Source organism: Eretmochelys imbricata, chromosome 8, assembly GCF_965152235.1.
Source record: "Eretmochelys imbricata isolate rEreImb1 chromosome 8, rEreImb1.hap1, whole genome shotgun sequence".
NCBI lineage: Eukaryota > Metazoa > Chordata > Testudines > Cheloniidae > Eretmochelys > Eretmochelys imbricata.
In genome coordinates, this window is record NC_135579.1 from 66,925,695 (window position 1) to 66,950,289 (window position 24,595).

At 41.5% G+C, this 24,595-nt stretch overlaps 1 protein-coding gene across 5 annotated transcripts in view; it reads left to right on the forward strand.

Annotated features, from left to right (window-relative positions):
• VAV3 (vav guanine nucleotide exchange factor 3) overlaps window positions 1-24,595 on the forward strand; it is a 258,623-nt gene that overhangs the window by 41,136 nt on the left and 192,892 nt on the right. For all 5 annotated transcript variants that reach the window (XM_077824181.1, XM_077824182.1, XM_077824185.1 and 2 more), the window contains exon 2: window positions 14,486-14,602. In XM_077824181.1, the coding sequence (XP_077680307.1) occupies window positions 14,486-14,602 (117 nt within the window). The remainder of the gene's footprint in view (window positions 1-14,485; window positions 14,603-24,595) is intronic.

Here is a 24,595-nt window from a genome sequence, read left to right on the forward strand (position 1 = left end):
TCCCTATTTGGTTCATTTAGAATGCTTACAGCTATCTTTATTGAATGTAGTGACAATTACAGCTGTTGGCAGAGCAGAACTAATTTAATCTGTTTTGGCTGCTGAAATTTGTGAAGGGGCCAAGAATGATTTCTGGGAAAAATTGTTAACCCTGAACATACAATCCTGTAAGTTTCGGAGTGTGTTGTCATCCCCTTATTGCTAAATAGCAAATATCCTGATGCTAATGAATATGCAGATTTTTTAAAAAGAACATATCCAGTAGTGAGAGTGCAACATATTGTATTTTGGGAACCCTGGGTTTGAATGACGATTATGCATGTTAGGGAACAAACCATTATAATTTTAGAGAAGATGAGCACTGCATGTGTGGGAAGCTACATTTAGTGGGGATTCTCTCTTTGAATCCTGTAAGGATCTGACTTTCTTCCTTTTTGGCAGGGGTGAGGGTGTGGGTGGAAAATGTTAACTCATGATAGACAGACCCAAGCATTCACTGATTGTTGTATAAGGTATGAGTAGATGGTACATACCCAGAGGTGAAAGTAAGCCGGTACGCCCTGGTACGCCCCAGTGCACCGTACCTGGACCGGCTTTCCCAGATGGCAATTTAAAGCCTTGGGGTAGTGGCGGCAGCTGGGAGCCCCCAGGGCTCCTCAGTGATTTAAAGGGCCTGGGGCTCTGCTACTGTAGCGGCAGCTGGAGCCCTGGGCCCTTTAAATTGCCCCCGAGCCCCAGGGTTCCCAGCTGCCTCTGCAGCTGGTAGCTCGGGGGTGATTTAAAGGGCCCCGGGCTCCCAGTTGCCACTACCACAGCTGGAGCCCTGGCCCTTTTTCAAGATTTAAAGGCCCCGGCGTTTTAAGGCCCCTCCTCTTCTGGTTAAGGCCACGCCTCTTCCAGTTGAGGCCACCCCCCCGCTCAGGACTCCGGCGTACCAGTAAGTCCTCTAACTTACTTTCACCCCTGTAAATATCTTTTATTTTTCCTTACAGAGTCACATTATAACTTTCATAACCATGTCATCGAACAGCTTCACTTAAAAAACTGGGACTTTCTTTGTGTGCAGGTCATCACAGAATATTCATTATATTTGTATAAAAGGTGACAGCTTTGTTGCCACAGAACGAAATGTGAGGCTTACAGGCCCTAGTCTAAGATTTAGATTTAGCAGGATTAAAAAAAGGATTAGACATTTATATACATAGCAACAATCTTCAGAGTTGGACTTGTTATAACAAATATTAAAAGAAATAAGCAAGAGGAGAGATAGAAACCTTCAAGCCTCAGGGAGTAAACCAGATTCTTAGGAGGAGACTTTCCCTCAAATCAGGTTATTCTGTTACAGGGTTTCTTTCTCTGAAGCAGCACAGACTGGCCAGACATGATGACAGGATACAGACAGGATATATGTGGCACTGGCCTGATCCAGTATGGCAATTTCTGTGTTCCTCCTCTTCCCTAAGACATACAATTGCACACCTGCTCCTTTCCTTGTTCCTTCTTGGTCCCGCAGAGTGGGAGTAAAAATGATGTCTTTCTACCTAATCTCTTTGGGAGCACGCCAGAAATGGACTTTTCCTACTTAGGGAGGATCAAGCAGCTTGCCAAGTTCTGCAGCAAGAGTTGAGAACTTGGAAAGTAGAAAGACGTCTTATCCATGATCAGTTCCTCTCTAGTGTGCCTCTCTCCTCTTTTGGCTTAATTCTGCTTTCCCAAGAATTATAAAAAGGTGCAGTTAGGAGAATCACTTTCTCCTCCAACTGCCACTTCACTGGTCTTGCTTATCTGAGTAGTGGTTCTCATCATATGTACGTGACATCACTTTTTTAAAAACAAATTACTAGACTTTCTAAGACGCATTGACAACGGCCAGTTTTTTTTATCCAATCACTTTGTCACATGTACGGTTTGTTTGAATCTCTTGCCTTTGGTCTACAATTTTTTTCATCTAAAATGCTGATTCTTACATCAGAACCCACAGTTGTGTGGGTACACTTGTAGACTTTTTAAACCACAGCTAAAAAGCTTGTAGGCAAGGGTAAGTGTAGATATCTAGAAAGTCATTAAGGGATGGTATGCTGAACTCTCCCTTAGTTGATGAGGCCCCATTTCTTCAAAGAAAAAAAATCATGGATCTAGAGGGTACAGAGTTAAATAATGTAATTTCTTTATTTGTACTGCAGTAATCTCTCCTTATGGGTTCTGACATCCTCCCTTTTGGATACTAGTCACTATGAATCACCTGCCTGAGTTCTAATGTTGTGTACATTTGGAATCTGTTAACTTCTTCATGTGATAGTTTGAAACCGATAAAATACTTTTTAAAGTGCAGTAAGTGATGGGGAAATACATTGTAATATGAGAAAACAAATAAAAATCATCTCAGTGAGCTGCATGACATTAGGGAGATAATATATATTATGACAGGTTTCAGAGTAACAGCCGTGTTAGTCTGTATTCGCAAAAAGAAAAGGAGTACTTGTGGCACCTTAGAGACTAAGCAGTTTATTTGAGCATGAGCTTTCGTGAGCTACAGCTCACTTCATCGGACTTCATTGGACGGGCCCAGTTCATCTCTACCTTGGACTTAACCAAGGGGTACTGGCAGGTACTGCTAGATGAATCTGCCAAGGAAAGGTCAGCCTTCATCACACATCTCGGGCTGTATGAATTTAATGTACTCCCTTTCGGGCTGCGAAATGCACCCGCCACCTTCCAAAGACTTGTAGATGGTCTCCTAGCGGGATTAGGAGAATATGCAGTCGCCTACCTTGACGATGTGGCCATATTTTCGGATTCCTGGGCAGACCACCTGGGACATCTACAAAAAGTCCTTGAGCGCATAAGGGAGGCAGGACTAACTGTTAAGGCTAAGAAGTGTCAAATAGGCCTAAACAGAGTGACTTACCTTGGACACCAGGTGGGTCAAGGAACTATCAGCCCCCTACAGGCCAAAGTGGATGCCATCCAAAAGTGGCCTGTCCCAAAGTCAAAGAAACAGGTTCAATCCTTCTTAGGCTTGGCCGGTTATTACAGACGATTTGTACCGCACTACAGCCAAATCGCCGCCCCACTGACAGACCTAACCAAAAAGAAACAGCCAAATGCTGTTCAGTGGACCGAAAAGTGTCAGAAGGCCTTTAACAAGCTTAAAGCGACACTCATGTCTGACCCTGTACTAAGGGCCCCAGACTTTGGCAAACCGTTCCTAGTAACCACAGATGCGTCCGAGCATGGTGTGGGAGCAGTTTTAATGCAGAAAGGACCTGATCAAGAATTCCACCCTGTAGTGTTTCTCAGCAAAAAACTGTCTGAGTGGGAAAGCAACTGGTCAGTCACTGAAAAAGAATGTTACACCATTGTCTACGCTCTGGAAAAGCTACGCCCATATGTTTGGGGACGGCGTTTCCACCTGCAAACCGACCATGCTGCACTGAAGTGGCTTCACACCATCAAAGAAACTAACAAAAAACTTCTTCGGTGGAGTTTAGCTCTCCAAGATTTTGATTTTGACATCCGACACATCTCAGGAGCTTCTAACAAAGTGGCTGATGCACTCTCCCGTGAAAGTTTCCCAGAATCAACTGGTTAAAATCGTCCTTGAGATGTAGAAAATATTGTTAGTCTTTATGTACTTGGTAGTATATTTAGATGCATGTGTCTTATTAACTCTGTTTTTCCTAGAGCTCCAGGAAGAAATCCCAGCCAGTGTTTCACCCTAGCTGAGATTTGGGGGGCGTGTCATAAATATAAAGGAAAGGGTAAACCCCTTTGAAATCCCTCCTGGCCAGGGGAAAGCTCCTCTCACCTGTAAAGGGTTAAGAAGCTAAAGGTAACCTCGCTGGCACCTGACCAAAATGACCAATGAGGAGACAAGATACTTTCAAAAGCTGGGAGGAGGGAGAGAAACAAAGGGTCTGTGTCTGTCTATATGCTGGTCTTTGTTGGGGATAGACCAGGAATGGAGTCTTAGAACTTTTAGTAAGTAATCTAGCTAGGTACGTGTTAGATTATGATTTCTTTAAATGGCTGAGAAAAGAACTGTGCTGAATAGAATAACTATTTCTGTCTGTGTATCTTTTTTGTAACTTAAGGTTTTGCCTAGAGGGATTCTCTATGTTTTGAATCTAATTACCCTGTAAGGTATCTACCATCCTGATTTTACAGGGGGGATTTCTTTATTTCTATTTACTTCTATTTTTATTAAAAGTCTTCTTGTAAGAAAACTGAATGCTTTTTCATTGTTCTCAGATCCAAGGGTTTGGGTCTGTGGTCACCTATGCAAATTGGTGAGGCTTTTTATCCAACATTTCCCAGGAAAGGGGGGGTGCAAGTGTTGGGAGGATTGTTCATTGTTCTTAAGATCTAAGGGTCTGGGTCTGTAGTCACCTAGGCAAATTGGTGAGGCTTTTTACCATACCTTGTCCAGGAAGTGGGGTGCAAGGTTTTGGGAAGTATTTTGGGGGGAAAGACGGTTCCAAACAGCTCTTCCCCAGTAACCAGTATTAGTTTGGTGGTGGTAGCGGCCAATCCAAGGACAAAGGGTACCTTGGGGAAGTTTTGACCTAAGCTGGTAAAGATAAGCTTAGGAGGTTTTTCATGCAGGTCCCCACATCTGTACCCTAGAGTTCAGAGTGGGGGAGGAACCTTGACATGGTAGCTCACGAAAGCTCATGCTCAAATAAATTGGTTAGTCTCTAAGGTGCCACAAGTACTCCTTTTCTTTTTGCGAATATATATTATGTGAGGTTTTTTTTTTTAGACTGCTCTAAATTCTGATACTGGAGGAGAACAAATTATAGTCAATTTCCTATCTTTTTTCAGTAGGGTGACACAGTAATCTAACAGTACAAGCATTGCTTCTTGCTTATATTTACTCTCATTTGCATCTGCTTCTTTAATCCTCTATTGAGGGCTAAGATTGCCCTCAAACAATCACAGACTTCATTGAGAGCTGTGTATCAATATTTAAGGGCAGAATCTGTTCTAAATGCTGAGTGAATATTCAGTGAACCAGAAGCAAATGTAAGGAAGTATAAGCAAGAAGCAAAGCTGTCTGACTGTCTCATTGTAATAAAAAGAGAGTAGGAAAACACTTGCATTCCACTTTCCAACAACAAAATTTAGAAAATGAACTCTTAAAAGTTCTGGTGTATGTACCTAATTCCTCACATCAGTCATTTCTGTGGACATTTAGTCTCCTCTTGCCATTGACTTCAATAGGCATTGAACATGAATATCTAAGGCAGAGTTTGGCCCCTAAAATTGGTTATGCTGGTGTCTCATTCCTCTTTAAAATTTTTCTTCCAATATAAAATATTTCAGATACAGAATATTGTCTATGAACAATAAACGTGACTCTTACTAAAGTACTTTGATCTTCAGCATTAAAGGATATTTCCTGAGAAATATAATTTAACCTTATATAAATGGAGGAAATGGGAAGTTGTTCTTTCTTTTACATTTTCACTTATCATTTTATCAGAGATGTGGCACAGAGAAATCCTTTCTCCGTGCCGGCCGTTACAGATTCCTGCCTACGCTTTTTGTGCCCAATTAGCTGTTTCTGTTCTGTACTTACTGTAAAATAATTCTTTACATTTCCTTATCACTGGACATCAGCTTATGCAATGTTGAATAAGCCTTAAAGAAATGCTCTTTTTGTGGCAGGTAACAAACATTGTAGGTGGAAAAAGGCATACTCTTCCTGTGGAGGCAGACATTATAAGCCATACTGATCACTCTTCCAGTCTGTAGCATTTAGTTCTTTGATGCTGTGTTGCTCATCACTTAACAATTACACCAATTACATCTGCTTTCCTAGTGGAGAAGTAATTGTGCAAACTGATTTTTTTCTTTCAAAAAGATAGCTTTTAAGACCTCTTAAAATCAAGTTTCTCACAGAGTAGACAGGGGCTTGTAACACCCTGGTGATACTTTTCAGTAGGGGTTTACCACAGTGTCCTAGCCAGTAGTCCAATCTCCTTCCTTGACAGTACTGTACAGTGTGCTTTGTTTGTCTGCATATCAGTACTGGTGTATGTACATAATTTGGGCATAGGTGCTGCGGTTGCTGCCACACCCCCTGACTTGAAGTGGTTTCCATTATATATGGGGTTTACAGTTTGGTTCAATGGCTTTCAGCACCCCCACTGTAAAGATTGTTCCAGCGCCCCTGAATTTGGGAACGCCAGAGAGGAAAAGGTGCTCTAGAAATGTCAGATATGATTATATTAAAACCTACAGCTTTTAAGACTGAAAACAACTGAGAATTCAACACAATTAACTTGTATGTAAAAACAAATATATTTTTTTCCCATTATACTTGCCTTTTGGTCATGAACTTATTCAATATGTATGATAATAGAACTTGTATGGAATACTTTAGTTGACAAAGCTTCTATTAATATTAGACTGAGATTGGCTTTGACATCCTACTGAGCTCAAGTAATTTAGACTTGATAAGATAAATGTCATTGGAACTGTAAGAATTGTGTGAGATCTCTCCATTGCTAGGTCTTTCGGAGTCAGTACAATGTAAATGCAGTTGAATGAGATGCTTATATTATCAAGTTTTTGCAGACCGTTTGTATCTGCAATGCTATCAATGGAACAGTAAGTAATGTACTGGAATAGAATTTCATTGTGGGTAATTTGTTAATTAAAAATGTTTTGTTGAATAACCTTTCCTTCTGCTTCAAGATACTAGTCCACACAAAGGCCTGAAGGGTCTGTAATACTTAGGGATCAATTATGCCTTGTAGGCACAGTACGTTGCAAGGGCTGGTGTGAAGCCACACTGCTGCAGAGGGAACAATGGGAGGCATTCTGCCGGTTACTATCCTCCATATAGCTGGTACATAGGGTGGGGTGGGGACAATGGCAGAGCCATGGTCCTGTCTTCTCCTAACCCTTTTAGGGCACTGAGTATCCCCCCAGGATTAGAGAGTACTGGTTGTGTGCCTCATGATGCTCTTTTGCCCTTCCCCCACTGAGCAACTGTCTAGTAGGCAAGCGGAATTGGCCTTTAACTTCTTAAAATTAGGCCATTTTAGTTGCCGTATGAGGCAGGGCTTAAATTCAGCTGGAGCTGTCCAGAGCAAAGCTCTGGTAAATATTTCAACCCCCTTGGAGTTTTTATAGCATGTGTGGGGAGCTCCGGGAAATACTCTATAAAAATTTAAGCCTTGGTATGACGCAATGCAGTATTGGAGACAAACCTGTATTTTTTTTTACGAACGTTAAAAATAACACACAAGAGCATTCCAGTCTAATGGTAAAAACTTCATTCCACTCACCACTACATTGACCAGGAAGCTTAGTATAGTGATCTGGAACATGATGTCCAAACACTGTAGTGTATTTGTAAAGGGTAACAACTTGTAACTGCCATGTACATTGGTCAAACTGGACAGTCTCTACGTAAAAGAATAAATGGACACAAATCAGATGTCAAGAATTATAACATTCATAAACCAGTCGGAGAACACTTCAATCTCTCTGGTCACGCGATTACAGACATGAAAGTTGTGATATTACAACAAAAAAACTTCAAATCCAGACTCCAGCGAGAAACTGTTGAATTGGAATTCATTTGCAAATTTGATACAATTAACTTAGGCTTGAATAGAGACTGGGAGTGGCTAAGTCATTATGCAAGGTAACCTATTTCCCCTTGTTTTCCTCACCCTCCCCCCCCCTTCCTCAGACGTTCTTGTTAAACCCTGGATTTCTGCTGGAAATGGCCCACCTTGATTATCATGCGCATTGTAAGGAGAGTGGTCACTTTAGATAAGCTATTACCAGCAGGAGAGTGGGTTTGTGTGTGTGCTGGGGGTGTGTGTGGGAAAACCTGGATTTGTGCTGGAAATGGCCCAACTTGATTATCATACACATTGTAAGGAGAGTGATCACTTTAGATAAGCTATTACCAGCAGGAGAGTGGGGTGGGAGGAGGTATTTTTTCATGCTTTGTGTGTATATAAAAAGAGATTCTACACTTTCCACAGTATGCATCCGATGAAGTGAGCTGTAGCTCACAAAAACTTATGCTCAAATAAATTGGTTAGTCTCTAAGGTGCCACAAGTACTCCTTAACTTTTATTAAGCATTTTTAAATTATGTAACATTGTAAAAGAAGAGAAACCCAGCTTTGGGCTGGAATTCTGCATTTATTGTAGAGGAGACTTTCAGAGATACAAAGGGTGGTAGGTGCTGCACTGTCAGTGAAATTCTGTGAGAGTTAGGTGACAGGTGTCCCAATAGTGTACCAAGGTATAATGTGTTTTTGGAAGAAATACAGTAACATCATAAGGCCCCTAATATCTAGAGGGCTAAACCTACTAGTCAGAGGTTTCAGAGTAACAGCCGTGTTAGTCTGTATTTGCAAAAAGAAAAGGAGTACTTGTGGCACCTTAGAGACTAACCAATTTATTTGAGCATGAGCTTTCGTGAACTATGAAGTGTAGCTCACGAAAGCTTATGCTCAAATAAATTGGTTAGTCTCTAAGGTGCCACAAGTACTCCTTTTCTTTTAGTCAGAGGTTGACACCCAGGATGAGGAGGCACCAGTAAGGAAGGTCCAGTGTTATCTACAGAAGCCTCTGGATTGTAGGTGTGTGAGAGACTTCAGGTCCCAGTTAAGAGAAACCCAAGAAATACGAACAATTGATCCTTGCTGTAACTACCATGATGATGGCCATCTTTGTTTATAATGTATTTTTCATAGAGAAAAATGTCCATTGAAAATTATTTATATATTTGTTTTGGAAAAGGATTTTCCCACATAATTTTAAATAATTTTTATTGAAACAAAAGTGAAAATAATATGCATATCTTTTTGGTTTTAGTAACCTTCAAATTATATCCAGGAAGCTATTATGATTAGTTTAACTGTTCAGAGATGATAAACCTTTTAATCCATTTGAGCGATAGAATTGATAGTTATTGAACTGTTAAGTCTAAAACCAAATTTGCTAAGTATGCTCTCAGCTAACAGGGTGATTTCATCATATTGTCAGGGGGCCTGTTATTTTAAAGAAATTATGTTGTGTGTAACTAATGATGTGGTCCCGGAGGCAGGCTCATGCAAAAGAGATAATAGAAGTGTTGTGTTGCCACACAATATCTACTGAATGTTAGATAATAGAGGTAAGAATTATGGCAAACTCAGGGCCCATTACTTACCCCTTACCAATCTACTTACATGTTCTTGTAATTTTCATGTACTTAAAAAATCGTTTTATCCTGTTAATCATTCGTTTAGAATAGTCTTAGGAATTTTATTTAATTTCCACTAATATTGGTACTCATTTATCTTAACACAATTTCCTTCAAAATATAAAGCCAAGTGGATATGATTGTTTAATACTGTTTTATTTGCTTTTATGACTTATTATATATAATGCATAACATGCAGATATCACAGGGTATCTCCAGATTTGACATAACTGATGGTTCTTTATCATGGAATGTAATTCTGAAGTCCTTTATTTTTAGTTTTAGTAGGAATTGTTTTAGTTTAGTAGGAATATTTTCATGATGAGGAACCTTATTGCATGGTAGCAGGGGTCCTGATGTATATGTGATATATATGTAATGTATTGATGGATAAAATAGATATTTTATCTCCATGAACGAGCTTAGATGTATTTTCATAGAAATGCCTTTGAAAGTGGGACTACAGAAGACCAGTGACTTCACAACTAGTGTATGTAGAGGGATTGTCTCAGTGTTTATACCATCATGTTCCTTGCTCTGTACCCTATGGTGGGGCCAAGTCTTGCAGTCCTTACTCATGCAAAATTCCCAGTGAAGTAAAAACCTTGTTTTGCTTTCAAATATCTAATTTCCCTTTTTTGTTCCATTCCTTGTTTGTTCTAATATATTCTCCCACTGCAAGTACATTTATTGAGACAAAAATTGACTGCTTTGTTTCATGGGGGACTCTGCTGCCCTTGTTCAATTGCTTTTTAAAGATGTCTTGTTTTATTGTAACACCAGTATTTTTGCTTTTGAGCTTCTGGTTTGAATGAGCAGGAACACCCAGGGAAAAATATGGCAAACAGTGCTAAATTTTGCATGTTTTCAAGGAAAAATTGTTAAACCCTCCATCATTTTCTCTAGCTTGGGCGGGGAGAAGATCTCTAGAAACCCTTTTATTTCTTGAGGGGCCAGAAGAGGACTTAGGCCAAGACTCTGTTTCCCCTCCTCCAGGACTTCTTCTCTACCATTGGGCCACACGCTTCCTGCTGACCTTGGGGGTATGATACAGCATGGCCAGAAGGCAGCAGGAGAGTGATATAAGAGAGATATGTAAGTCCCAGGATGAGGAGAAGCCTTATTCCCTGTAGAGGGAAGAAAGGTTTCTATAGATTAATTAAAAGCACCTGAAGCTAGTCACCTGATAAAAACCCCCTGCTTCAATCAGCCAGGGGAAGGAGTTGGAGCAGAGAGTAGTCTGAAGGAGTTGAAGTCGAGGAGAGTTTGGAGAAGTGCTGTGGCTGGCTAGAAGACGAAGCCCCTAGGCTGGGACCTGGAGTAGAGGGCGGGCCCGGGTCTCTCCCTCTCCATTACCCTTCTCTGGGTTGCTAGTGGGACAGTAAATACCCTAGTTCGGGGGCAGGAAACTGTGCCTTGAACACCCCCCCTCACCCCCCCCCCCAAGAGGAAGTGCAGGACCCATCATAATCGTACCGGCAATTTGCCACAGGGGTTAGAGGACATAGTTTATTGACCTTTCTTAAACTCCATCCCCCTCAGTGTCAAGGTTGTGTGATGGCTGGTTCCCTCCTTCCATCTTAAATTCTTCTGGGGTGGCTATCTGGCTCATCTTCATATGGGCTGGCAAGATAGACCCCTCCTCCCCACCCCTATCTACAGAAAGATCTTGTGACAAGGGATGTGGGAGGAAGTGGGTGGCATCAGTCTTGGCTGAAACTTGTTTCTTCTTTACTAAAATGTTCTCAAACCTTTTTGCAAATCTGGGGGAAGTTTTAGGCTCATTACAACTCCTGTTCCTTCAGGTAGGTCATTTGCTGCTGAGCTTCCAGTTCCTTAAAGGTGATTTATTTCACAAGGTTTTAATTTTTCTTTACACTGGCAGATTTTGTCTTTGATTAATGTACAAAGTGCTCCTCCCCGCTGATCTTTCCAGCATGGAGAGCATCAGACAGTGATTACAAGTGTGCTGTATATATTTCATTGTGAGGACACCATTAAATGCAATGCGGGCTCTGTAATATAAACTCTGTTGAACAAACCTGGTGGCTGTAACTTTTAAAAAGTAGCAACCCCTTCCCCGCCCCCGATTAATTTCTGTGGGTTATTTTGTGACTCAATTCTTGGAAGTTGCAGACTCCACCACACCACTTTCCTCCAGACACACTGTAGTGGTATGGTGGGGGCAGGAGTACATGAGCTTGGCCTCCTCAGTGAGCAGGATAAAGTGGCATGTATTCCACTCCTCTTTTCAGTATTGGCTTGAAAACCATAAATAAGGTTCCTGAAACCAGGGAAGAAGTTTGTAATGCAGATCCAATGAAATGTCTTGTCTTCTTCTGTAAGTCTGACACACATTTGTGTCTGATTCAAAACCTCTTATTCTGTTCTTTATTCTATAAATTGTACATCTGACACAGAACTACCGGAAACCTTTAGTTTATGGTTTGACTGCTGTGGTTTGGTTTATGGTGCATTATATTGAAATTTGTCAGCTATTGTCTTTATCTGACATTCCATGACCATCCCAGATATCTTCTAATACCTAAGGTTGCTAATGTTGAATGAGTGCTTTTACAACATGAGTACAGACTTGTTAGAATCTGTTTTTGTCCGCTCCCCTCCCCAGGCTATAAATGTTTCTCATAAACTATTGTTATGTGATAGCCCTTTGGTATTTCTTACCCAAACTTCCACACTTGTTGCTATTACAAAATGTTGAGGGACCATATACCTTGTACCCACATGTATACATACACTTCCCTCTAATTCATGGTGAGTTCTTGGTCTTCTTTGCAATGTGTGCAATTCAAACCGTGAGTGTGTATGTCTCTTGAGCTTCTTTCAGGTAGAGCAGGTAGGCAGTTCCTCCCTTGTCCCAAATCCTTTGCATCTCTTCAGCACCAACATTTTCAAACTCTCGCAACTAGTGCTAATTTCCTGTCTCTTTTGCTGGCTCTCAGTGAGATAGTGAGTACACCATCTGGATCCAAATAGATTACCACAGTTTGGAGACCTAGACCTTGTAGTGGACACATCTTATCCCTCTTTGGTTCAGCTGCTGAGTTCTGTTCGGCTGTCTCCAAACTCTCACTGAGGTACAGTTGTCTTAGCCTTCAGATGGTGACTATAGTATGTCATGCCAGGTGGTCTACCCACAAGGAAAGTTTCCTGTATAGCTTCAAAAGGACTACTGAGCATGTTTAGTGCTACACCGCAGATGGCGGATGTTTTTGCTTCTCTGGTAGTGTCATTTCGCCCAACTCTGGCAAGTCTGTAAACACACAGTAAAATGAATAAAAGTAAATGAATAAACTATGTCTCCACCTTACTATTTCTTCCCTTATTTACACAAGTAAATGCTGAAATGCATGCATGCCAATAAACCATTTGGCTGTTTTTCTGCATATGAGAATGTTGGCATGAGTACCACAATTTCTTTTTATGAAGAAATAAGTGTATCATTTTAGTTATATATAAACAAAAGTAATTTAAAACATGGGCTCAGTCCTGTAATCCTTACTCTCATGGATCAGGCATTGAGAGAATTGGGTTTTAATCCTGGTTTGTTGTGTGACTAAGAACATTTGAAAGAAAATTTCAAGCAGATTGCTGTGTTCATTGAAATAATACTGTTGCCCATAAACATTCAATTTTTTTGTACTGTTATGTATTGCATTGTAAGATTTAATAAAAATAGACTTTGTAGAGTTTTATCATCTCATAAAAAGAACCGGTACATCTTGCACTATTTTATTTTTAGATATGTGTCTTTCTCAAGTTGCTTCAAAATTATTGACAATGGTTGTCACTTTCACTACTGTTTCAAAAGATAACATGTCTGGGCTATGTTGAAAACAAATTACAGTCCCTTATCTAGAAGAAAACAACGTCCAGTGCTGCTGTACACAGTAGTGGGGCTATGCAGCTGCTGAGGCTTTTCCCACAAGTGGTTATTTCTCCCTCACTAGTGTAGGTTTTTTTTAATTGCCTGTGACTGCTCTCCCTTCTCCAGTTAGGAGTCCTAGCCCATGGCTAAATCAATTGCTATTTGTGCTAAATGTGCATATGCCCTGAGTATTCTACAGAGGGGGTGTGGAAGGGGAAAATTATTCCCAAATTAATATCCAAGGAATAATTTTAAAGAGGAGGCCTGTCATCCTGAAAACAGAACTCCTGGGGTGACAGCTGTGTTTTGTTGCTAAACTGTGGACAATAATAGTTCATTGGACTACAAAATCCCCCAATTGCCTTTTCATTTTCTGTTTTGTGCATGTGTGTGTATTAGTGGGGGTTATTAATGAGAAGTGGTTATTGGGGTTGCTAAAAGGAAGTGTCCTCTCCCACACCTGGAAGTCTAGTCTGACGCTGAGTTGAGGCTATGTGGAGTACGGCCTGAAGAGGAGACAGTCCAGGATGTATATAGGGAGTAGTAGAGTCGGAAGCAGAATGCTCACTTGATAAAGCTTTCTCCAGTCCCAGGCTTAAGTGCAATTCCTCAGCAGAGTATGATTCAGAAGTGCAAATCATTGGTAGCCATAGCTGTGTTCAGGCAAATCGAATCTCCGATTCCATCCGAATAGTCAGGATCGTTCTATCAAACTAATTTGCCACTTGATAAATTGGGAACTAGTTCTTAATTGTGCAAAAATTACTATAAAATCATAATTGTATAATCCCCCAGTGTGTAATTATGGTCCATTTTGACAATATTGTTTGTGGTGTCTCGAATCTGTAAACGCAGTGCATGTATTTTCAGTAAATCTCTGCAGCTAGACTTCCAATTAATTCTTTTTAATGAAAATACTTGGTATATCGCAAATTGATTGCTTTTTCTAAGTTCAGTGCTGTGGTAATTTTTCTTTCAGCACCTAAAGAGTTTGGTCCACTCTTATACACTAATAGCTTACAAATTTTAATTTTTAAAACTGAAGCCATTTTAAAGTTAACTTAAACCTGGTAACTTCTTAGCTTTTCTGTTTGCCAACATAAAATTAGCTTAAACAAATTATGCTGAACAAAATTCCTCTCTTTAGGCCTTGGATAACACTATTTCAGTCTAAAGAGAATTTTAATGGCTGAATTACAAACCATCTGAAAATTATGGTTTAATAGAGGTGCTAGCTAACCCTTAGAAATGGTAATATTGCAGTGGGTTTTGCTAAACATATATAATGGCAAAAATAATCATGAGCTTCCAAAATATACCACAAAGCATTTGGTAATTACACGCCTGTACACTAACAATATTTGTTTTTTTCTCTAGTTTCTCTGCTTGAAGAATATAAGAACATTCCTTTCAGCATGTTGTGAGATATTTGGGATGAAGAAAAGTGAACTTTTTGAAGCATTTGATTTGTTTGATGTGCGAGATTTTGGAAAGGTAATTTAAAATTTCCTGTTTACTCATATCTTCTTTTCTGGCTGGATAAAGTGGTTATTGGGTAATGCTTGCCATTGGTTTTATATAGCGACTACCTTGATGCAAAAGAGAGGTTTGGTCTAGTTTTGTTCTTTTCACACTTGTGTTGCATTTTTCTTTTCTTTAAGTCATAGCTGACAGAGGCCACCTGCCTGGGTGTTTTGACCATTGTGTCCTTTAGATCTACTCAGGGCAGACAACCCAGTGGCTAGAATTGCAGTGGCCAATGTACACTAGCACGTCCCATCATCGGCGCGACTGGTGATGCACTAGTGCTAGCGCTGGAGGAAGACTTTAGGGGAAAAGTGTAGGAGAGGCCAAAGAGGTCAAACACCTAATGTTCTACTGACGGATTTACCTCTTGATTCCTCCCTTGGTTGGGCTTGCTCACAAGGGCTGTTCTGTTGGGAGCAAGTTACAGGCACAAAAGGAACAATGTTATGGGGCTGAGAAGGACCATACAGTGGATCGGTGTCATAAGGAAAAATGTGCACGGCTGGAGGAGCAGGGAGTAGCAGTGGTGGGTGATGAGAAGAGGAGTCTGGGCTGACTGTAAAGTCAAGTAAATCAAGCAGTCACTTGGCGCGCCATATCTTTTGCGGGGAGCCTCCTATACCATGCACGCTCTCACTCCCTTGGAGTAACCCTATTTTTCTCTCCAGCAGTGGGACTTAGGAGGGGGGAAACAGTAACTCTCAGCCCTTCATCCCCACCCTCTTATGGTGAAGGGAAAGGAGTGGTAGGCAACTCAAGACTTGAATTCTGTGCCCCCCCCCGTTGTTGCTTGAAGCCGCTGTGTTGCCTGTGGGCCTTCAAATTGTAAGGCTTGGCACTTAGAGTAATGGGAAGAAGGAAAGGATGATAAGAGTGGCTAAGCATGGGGAAGGAGAGAAAAGTGAGGGTTTTGTATGAACAACAGGCGATAACAGTAGTCAGATGAAGTGACAGTGGAAGTGGGATGTCCCTAACTCGCAGCATCACCATCTTTGCACCTATAATTTTTTTCATTGTCTAGGCTGGCAGAAATCGATGTAGGTTTAATACAGACACTCTATCTCTTTTCTCCAATATTTTCAAACCAGACTATCAGACAGCAGGAACATGCTGTGGCAGGCAAATATCCTGGTGTCTATGACTACAGTCTGTGGGAAAAAATCTCTTACGTACAGTTAGTGTGTCATAATGGATATCCCAATTGCATGGCAAGACAGGCAATCTCTGAAGTCTGGGGAAAGGATGTAATTGCCAACTGTGTCCATGAATAGCAGGTTCATTTTAATAAGAAATACAGACATTAAGATTGTGTATGGTGAAATTGTTTGAGCAAATCCCTCTTTTGATGATCACATCTGTATGAACGCTAAATGCAGGTCATTGCCAATGTTGTAATAGGCAATTTAATGCCAAGACAGGTCAGTTAGGTTATAATTAGCACTCCCACAAGCTATTACATTCTCTACCAGTGCCACTCACAAAGGTGCAATTTGTGTTCTGCCTTTTAAAAACCAAATAAACACTTTTCGGTCTGGTCCTTACAACCGAATGCTCATTGTTCAGTATAAATGAGGAGCAATTTATCACCATATATGGGACCTGGCTTTTGGCAAGTATGGTTTGATTCATGTAGCCAAATGATCACTGCAAATAGTGATCTACATAACATAGTTCCACTGTGTTGGCTTTTTATGTACCTCTGGATTTCTTATGTTTTCTCTACATTTTTCACCCTAAAGCAAACCTTACAAGAAGTCTTCTTGTTTGCTTTCTAGATAATAGCACATTTACCTTGCTATTTGGGGATGGAAGGACTTCTGTGCACAGGCAAAGCAGATATGACCAAAGGGATATGTATTTAGTATAGGAGGAGGGTGGGGAAGAGAGAAAGGGAGGGTGAATGGGAGACAGAGAATAGAGGGTCAATGAAGTAAAAGAAGGGGCATGAGAGAGAGGGGAAAAAGGGTTGGGAACTGTGAAAAGGAAAGCTTGACTTAAGAAGGAAGAGGATAGATGAGGGAAGGTAATGGGTAAGAAGAATGTGAGGGATATGGGGTTATGAAGGAGTTAGGCTGATTGAGCAGAATGGAGGGAGGTGCTCCAAGTGTTGATATACCCATAGTTAAAATAGTGGTGGGGGTGCCACAAGCCATGGGCCCTTCCAGACTGGAACTGCTTGACAACTTTGGAATCTTTTTCTTTCAAACAGTTTTAAGATTTAACCCCCTCACCCTCCTTGTTTGTATAATAAGTGCCAAGCTCCAAAGTACCATTTTTACTGCTGTGAGACTGAGACACAATGATGATTAGTTACTGTGGGCTACTCTGAATTATAAAGAGCTATGTATGTAAACCTGTGATTAGTTTTTCTGTGAGCAAAAGCTGGCTTTCTCTAGTGTATTGTTTGTAACCTCCTACATACTTGTCTGCTCTCTGCAGTTGCCAGCATGTATTCAGCACAGATTTCTACTTCTGAGTCAGTGGATCACTCCCCTAGTTTAACAGAAGAGCCTATAATTATCTAAAGACCATGCCATATTAAAAATATTCCAGATCAGAACAAATATCACAGACATAACTTCCCCTTTTTAACATCTGAAGATACAATATTTCCGTTACTTTTTATACATTGTACTTTATAATAGACATGAGGCCTGATTCTTATTTACACTAAGGCCCCTTTATGCTGCCTTAGTGTAAATAAGAATCAAGCCGATGGTGTTGCTTTCTGGTACTGGTGATTGAAGTGACTCACAGAGCATATCTAAATACTTTTGTTTGATCATTTGTGCAATATAAAGAGACTGGCAAACCAAGAAATTTTACCTGTCCTTTTATGCTACTGTACGTTTTTTTTTTTTGCCATGCTAGGCATAGTTAAGATATAGCATTGTACTTCTAGTCTTTTGTTTTTAAATTTGTTATATTGCCTATTCAAAAATGCCAAAGATTTTTTTCTTGGTTCTGTGAACAGCAGAGGAATTAAAACAAAAAGTCTTTTAACAGCTACTGCTCTACCAGGTATCCAGTTGCTTGCTATAATGTTAGGGTCCTTATCTAGACGTTTGTGTCAAGCCTTTGCTACTTTTTTAAATAGGCTAAAAAGTGCTTTATGATAGCGTAGGATTACTTACTATTGGTTTCTAGTTAGTTGTTGAGAGAGATCCTGGTTTATATAGTTACTCTAATATGACCATAAAGGGCCTGATTTTTAAGACAGCCACTAGTCTTGAAGGAAAATTTTTGCAGATTCAGTTAGTTACTGGTGCAAAATTGTACCTGTGAAATAACATGCTGGATTGAGGCCTGTCTCAGAAATGTAGCCCACAATGTGTCGATGGCTATTTGACACATGGCTTTTTGGGTTTGTGCTTTGTAAAGTTGTGTTCCAAAATAAACTTTTATCTTGTGTAAAACTGAAGTAGAATAATGTAAGTTGGTATTTGCAGAGATACTATCTCTTTCATGAAAGATTTTAACTATTGCATTTTTCTTCTCCCGACACAAAATTAGCCTTAATAGTACATTATTTCTTTTATGTATACATTGTAGTGAACAACATGTGCTAGGTGCTGTACAACATATAGGAAGGAAGGGACAATTCCTGTCTTTACAATATTTGACAATTTCATTGTCTGTGCTGCTCAGTGTCAGGGGCCTAACAATGTCTGAAAAGTCAGCAATTCCTGCTGTGCATGCATGCAAACATGCTTCCATAGTCTTGGTGAGACTAGTGACAAAGGCACAAGGGGTTATTTAATGAGACTTGCCTCCAGTGAATAATAACAGCTGTTTGAGCAAAAGTGGTGCCACTAAACCGAACAGCGAAGACAGCGCAATACTTGCAGTGGCTGTGTGTAACAGGCATCTTTTCAGCTTCACCATTACTCTGTTTGCAGTTCATCTGTTTTCACTGCACGCAGGAATGAAAGCTTGTCACACATGACTGGAGGTTGCTGTGTGCTCTCTCTAGCGGTAGATAAATTGACTTGTGTTTAACTAGGCTCTTTAAATGCTTGGGGACATAGTCAACTTTCTAGAGCAGATAGTGAATTTGAAACCATTAAAAAGGAGTGGAGCACTGGAAAAATATCACGTATAGCGTAGTCTCAGGGTTGTAAAATGTGTAGGACAGTATAACATAGTGTGAGAGTTGAGCTAACAAGACTACAAAATAAGATGTATTGGTTTGGAAATGTCTCTATTTACTAGAAGCAGTGGTGATGAAAAGGAAGGTTTCCTCTGATTATTTTGATTTTTCTGTGGTCAAACAAATTTTCTTTAATTATTTCTCTATATGGAAAAAAATGTTTGTATACATTCCCAACCCTACAGTCTTTACTCCCACAAAACCCTTTGTGAATTCAGTAGGAGTTAGGCACGTGCAAAGGGCGACAAGATCAGCACCACTGGATTTTCCTGTTAGTCATCAACTAAAAAAATGCCATTATGTTCTCTTCATTATAAGAACCATTTTCTGAATCCTTCTCCCTGCACATGTACATAGTTAATAGGAGTTTTGTGCACAGAGAGAAGGCTGGTAGTGTGGTGTGATCACTCTAGTTTCAAGAAGATTTCTAGTTTAAAGAGGATCTTTTGGACCACAGGCATTTTCCAGACTGCTGGCCAAATGAGGATTAGGTGGATGTGTATATATTTCCACAACTTCCAGGGTATTCTAATGCACTAAAATCTTAAAGTAGATATTTGAGATTGAAGAAACTGTAGTGCAATGCTGACCAATGCTTAATGCTTTTAAGGGGCCAAATTCAGACGTATAAGTGAGGGCAACTCCACAAACCCAACGTGTCTTGATTTTCATGAACTCCTTTTATTTAAGGAACCACCTCTGAAACCACATACAATCACAGATGTGTTGAGTTTTTGTAGCTTGTACTGCAATTATATTTTCATAATTGTTGAATTTTTAAACTTATTGTAATAGAAAATATGTAGTCAGTTTTATACTATAGGTTTCCATGTTACCCATTTAAGCAAACAAATTAGGAAGAACATGTCAGATGCAAATGAATAACTGATTTTAAAGAAAAGAAAGGGATAAAAAGAGGAGAAACAAAAAGGAGACCTGGCGATTATCATTTGAAATATTCCAGAATTGTGCAGTTATTTTATTAAGATCTTATTTTTTAAAATAAGCGATGGGATATGACTTGTATGTCTAGTATTGCCTTTTTGTCCTCCCATGGAAAAAATGGTTTTATAGTTTTGATCTTTTCCCTCTTGTATGTTTCAAATCTTTTCCTTTGTTTAGACAGTGGCAGTCACAGATGGTAGGTGCTAGCTGTAGCTGGATACTTCCTCCATGTTTTCTTCCCTGTCTAGCTATAAACTCCAGTAGCAGAAGTGCTATCAGGGACAGGCTGCATCCAATCCTTTAGTATGCCAGGCTGTAACTACAGTACTTTTAAAAACTATTTGGTGCTTTTTAACTATGGTGAACAGTTGTTACAAACTGTTAGGTATAACAGTAAAACTAACACAGGTAGGAGCAAGTGAACTGTTTTTTTCCAGTTTGAACCCACTATGACATAATGGGATTGGAAATTCGACTTGAACCGTAATGTTATTGAATTTATGTTCTGCTTTGCAACGACTGTGTGTGTGTGTGTGTGTGTAAAAGAGAGAGCGAGAGAGAGAGAGTGTGTGAGTGGTGATGGGAATGGAGATTAAAGTTCCTTAGGAAAAAATTAGGTGAGGATGAAGCGGAGAGTGAACAGAGTGAAAAACAAAGACCCAAGCTTTAATACTGGGATCAAGGTGAGGGGAGTAGGAAAGTGTTCTTCTTTTCCGAATACGTAGCACTGATTTCCCTTTATCTTTTTTTTTAAACTGAGTCTGCCTTGGGGAGGGGGGGGGAAGGGTTTTAAATTGCAGGAAAAAAAGAAGGTTCTTGAACTAGGTCAACAAAATCAGAAAAAAAATAAGTTTAGACAGTTGCCAAGCCTCAAACTCCACGAGATTCATCCACTTCTAGTCACAACTGCCTATTCTTCTAGTAGATTTCAGTGCTGTGTTTAGCTTGCTGTTGTAGCATGAAAACCTCCACCCCCACACACACTGATGCCAGGCAGTGTTTTCATTAAAAATTCCATCTCATTTTTCTCCAACCCAGGACTGTTGGGTTCTTCCTCTCTATACCTGTGTGCCAGAATCAACAAATAATTTTGATACTTGTGCCTTCAATTCTGCCAGAATTACATAGTCCTCTAGCATTCCCGGTCTTTGGTGTGTCTTGTGTCTCGGCAATTGCAGCTGTTATAGCTTCTCAAAGGTGATTTCAACCTACTACAGGACTCCTTTGATAAAGAATAGCTCTGTGATGGAAATGGGCATCTAAAGGCCTGCTGAAGTCAATAGGAGTCCTGTTGACTGGAGCTATCTTTACTCTGGTCTTAGGAAGTATAAGGAATAGAGTGCTGATCACAGATGTACTCCTTGCTTCAAGCTTAGCTTAGTTTTCTTACCTTGTTTAAATCATATCTGTAAAGTTAATAAGTTTGAACTTATTTGATTACATGCTATTATACAAGATTTGTGAATAACATCAGAGAGCAAAAGGGCATTAGATTCACTAAGCAAAAGTGGTGTAAACGAGTATTTGATCATTCAAAATGCTATATACGAGCTAGGTTTTATTAAAAAGCATATAGTGCAACTTCCAGCATGGCTACATCCTCCATCACACTCAAAAGGCTCACTTGCACAAAGTACACAGCAAAGTGCTCTGAAAATACTGAATGTGTAAGCAAGAGTCTTGTACTAGATGGTCATTTTATCTACTCTGTCACTGTTAAGGAAATCCTGACACTGATTCAGCAGAACATCATGAACCAGCTGAAGTATCACGTTCCAAGTGTGCTGGAATTCTACCAAGTATGTGTTCAAAAGATTCCAGGAAGAGCAGACAGATGTGAAAAGAAAAGGAGTACTTGTGGCACCTTAGACACTAACAAATTTATTTGAGCATAAGCTTTCGTGAGCTACAGATCACTTCATCAGCTATAGCTCACGAAAGCTTATGCTCAAATAAATTTTAGTCTCTAAGGTGCCACGCCACAAGTACTCCTTTTCTTTTTGCGGATACAGACTAACACAGCTGCTACTCTGAAACCAGACAGATATGAGCATTCACATGCCAAAATCTACATGGCAGCTTGATGGTTCTAAAAACAATGAAATTCACAGACAAGAACTAAATCTCAATACATAGAAATCAAGTGCAGTTCAACAGTACAATGATGTGATGTGACAGGTCCACCACTGTCTTGGTCTTAGGAGGCACATGTCAAATATTTGGACAGCATCACAAACTGTGCTGAAGGGTGCTTGAAAGATGTGGACACTTGTATAGAAGCAGCTACTGTCATGTTTCAGGCCCTTCAGTGCCCTGTGTGGGGACACTGTGACATCAGGCTTGCTACAAAGCTCCAGATCTATAGAACCATGGTTATACCACTGTACTGAATGGAAGTGAAACGTGGGTGCTGAGGAAATCTGAAGAACACAGGACTGATGTTCTCAATTCTCATCATCTTGGTCAAGCGGCAGGAAAAGAACAAAAATGAGGACATTCTAAACTGAACCCAGTAACCACCTCCCTGAACACTTGTTCAGTTTAGGCAGCTTTGTTGGTACGGACATATTCGAATGGAAGACAAATGAATTTTGAAGTGTGTGTACCAAGGAATGCTGCTACACAGCTGACGATCACGTGGGCACCAAAAGCTTTGTTAGCATGACAAGAGTGCCAATGATGAACACGAACTAAATATACAGCCAGACCACCGTAGTACCTTGCCAGAGATCAAGCCGAGTAGTGCTCGATCTGCAAGGAGGTTACATCCCTTTAGGATTTGCTATGATGACAGTCTTATATGTAGCTCTATATTTTTATTTAATGGTTTATGTATAAATTGTGTGTGTGTGTGTGTGAGAGAGAGTAGGGTGGGGAATGTGTCAGTGCATCAGAGAGAATGGGGTGGAGCACAGAAGTTTGACAGAACTGTAAAAGAAGCTTGGTGGGATGTGGTCCTTCTGTGTAAACTTAAACACAATGAAAATACACTTCCCTGTTAGTAATGCCTTGTGAATGTTCAGATAATACAGTTAATAATACCTAATTATGCTAGTTGGTAAGTCCTGGTCTACACACTGATTTTGTATCAGTATGAAAAAAAATCATCCCCCTCACTGAAATAGTTATTGATACAGTTATACCCAGTGGTGAGCTGGAGCCGGTTCGCACCGGTTTGCTAGAACCGGTTGTTAAATTTAGAAGCCCTTTTAGAACTGGTTGTTCCACAAGGGACAACTGGTTCTAAAAGGGCTTCTGAATTTAACTGCCCAAAAGTGGCACCGTAGGGGGAAAATTTGGTGGGTGCACAGCGCCCACCGGCAGCTCCCCGCCCCACCCCCGGCCCCAGCTCACCTCCACTCCGCCTCCTCCCCTGAACACGCCGCTCGGCCCTGCTTCTCCGCCCCCTCCCCCGGCTTCCCGCGAATCAACTGTTCGCGCGGGAAGCTGGGGCAGGCTGAGAAGCAGGCCGCAGCTTCCCGCTCAGGCCCAGGGAGGCAGAGGTGAGCTAGGGCAGGGGGGTGTGAGGAGGGCCGCCCGCGCCACAGCAGGTAACCCGGCTGGGGGGGGGGGCGGCGCAGGGGGACCGCTCCCCGCCCCAGCTCACTTCCGCCACCCTCGGCCTGAGTGGGAAGCCGCCACCTGCTTCTCAGCCCTCCCAGGCTTCCCACCTAACAGCTGATTCGCGGGAAGCCGGGGGAGGGGGCGGAGAAGCAGAGCGGGGCAGCGCGTTCAGCGGAGGAGGCGGAGCGGAGGTGAGGTGATCTGGGGCCAGGCGCGGGGTGGGGAGCTGCTGGTGGGTGCTCTGCCTAAGGGAGTCTGTGCCTAAGGCGCCACCTTTGATGTGATCAGTGGGGGAGCGGCCGCTCCCCCTGCTCCCCCCCTAGCTATGCTCCCCCGCCCATAGGAGTGAGAGGGACCTGCCGGATGCTTCCTGGGAGCTGCCCCAGGTAAGCACCTCTGGGACTCCCCACCTCGCCCCCCGGCAGGTGTCTCTGGCTCTTAGGGGTGGGCACCCACTACGGTGGCCCACGAGACCCTTCTGCCCAGTTCTGGGGGCAGTCAGGGGATGGGGGTGGATGGGGCAGGGGTCTGGGGGGGGGTTTGATGGGGCAGGGGTTCTGGGGGGCAGGGGTGGGCAACGACCCCCTCGTGGGGTAAGGAGGGAACCCGTTGTTAAGATTTTGGCAGCTGATCACTGGTTATACCTGTAGAAGCCCTAGTGTGGGTGCTGCTATACAAGAAATAAAGGTACCTTATATGGGTGTAACTTATTCCCCTTCCTCAGGGGTGAAAATAAAATTGAACTCTTACCATTATGGGGCTGGCTCTGCCTCCCTCCTGGAAGGGGCAGGGCCTCAGTAGTAGCAGCAGCGGCGGCTGGAGCCCCGGGCCTTTTTAAATCACTGGGCCCGGGGCAGCTGCTCCTTTTGCCCTCCCTCCTGTTGGCAGCCGGGGGCGGAGGGAGTGGGGGCATGTAAAAGGGGCAACTACATTAAAGCCCTGCCATGGCAATGACGTTAAAGTGCTGCTGTGGCAGCGCTTTAAGCAGGGTCCTTTAAAGTGCTGCCACGGCAAAGTCAGCTGTACGGGCCGATATCGACCCGTAGTGCCTTACTTTCACCCCTGCCTTTCCTGTATGGGAATAGCTATACTAGTATAACTGCATCCACATTAGGGGTTTTTTTTTTTTTTTTTTTTTTTTGCCACTTTTACTGTGCCGGCGTAGTTAAAACTGCAAAACTTTTAGGAGTAGACAATGCCTATCTGACGTTGCTGAAGACATAATTCTACTGTTTAGAATTTTGCTCCTTTGGAGACTGATCCCGCTAGGTGCTGAGTGTCCTAAATTCCCATTGAAGGTA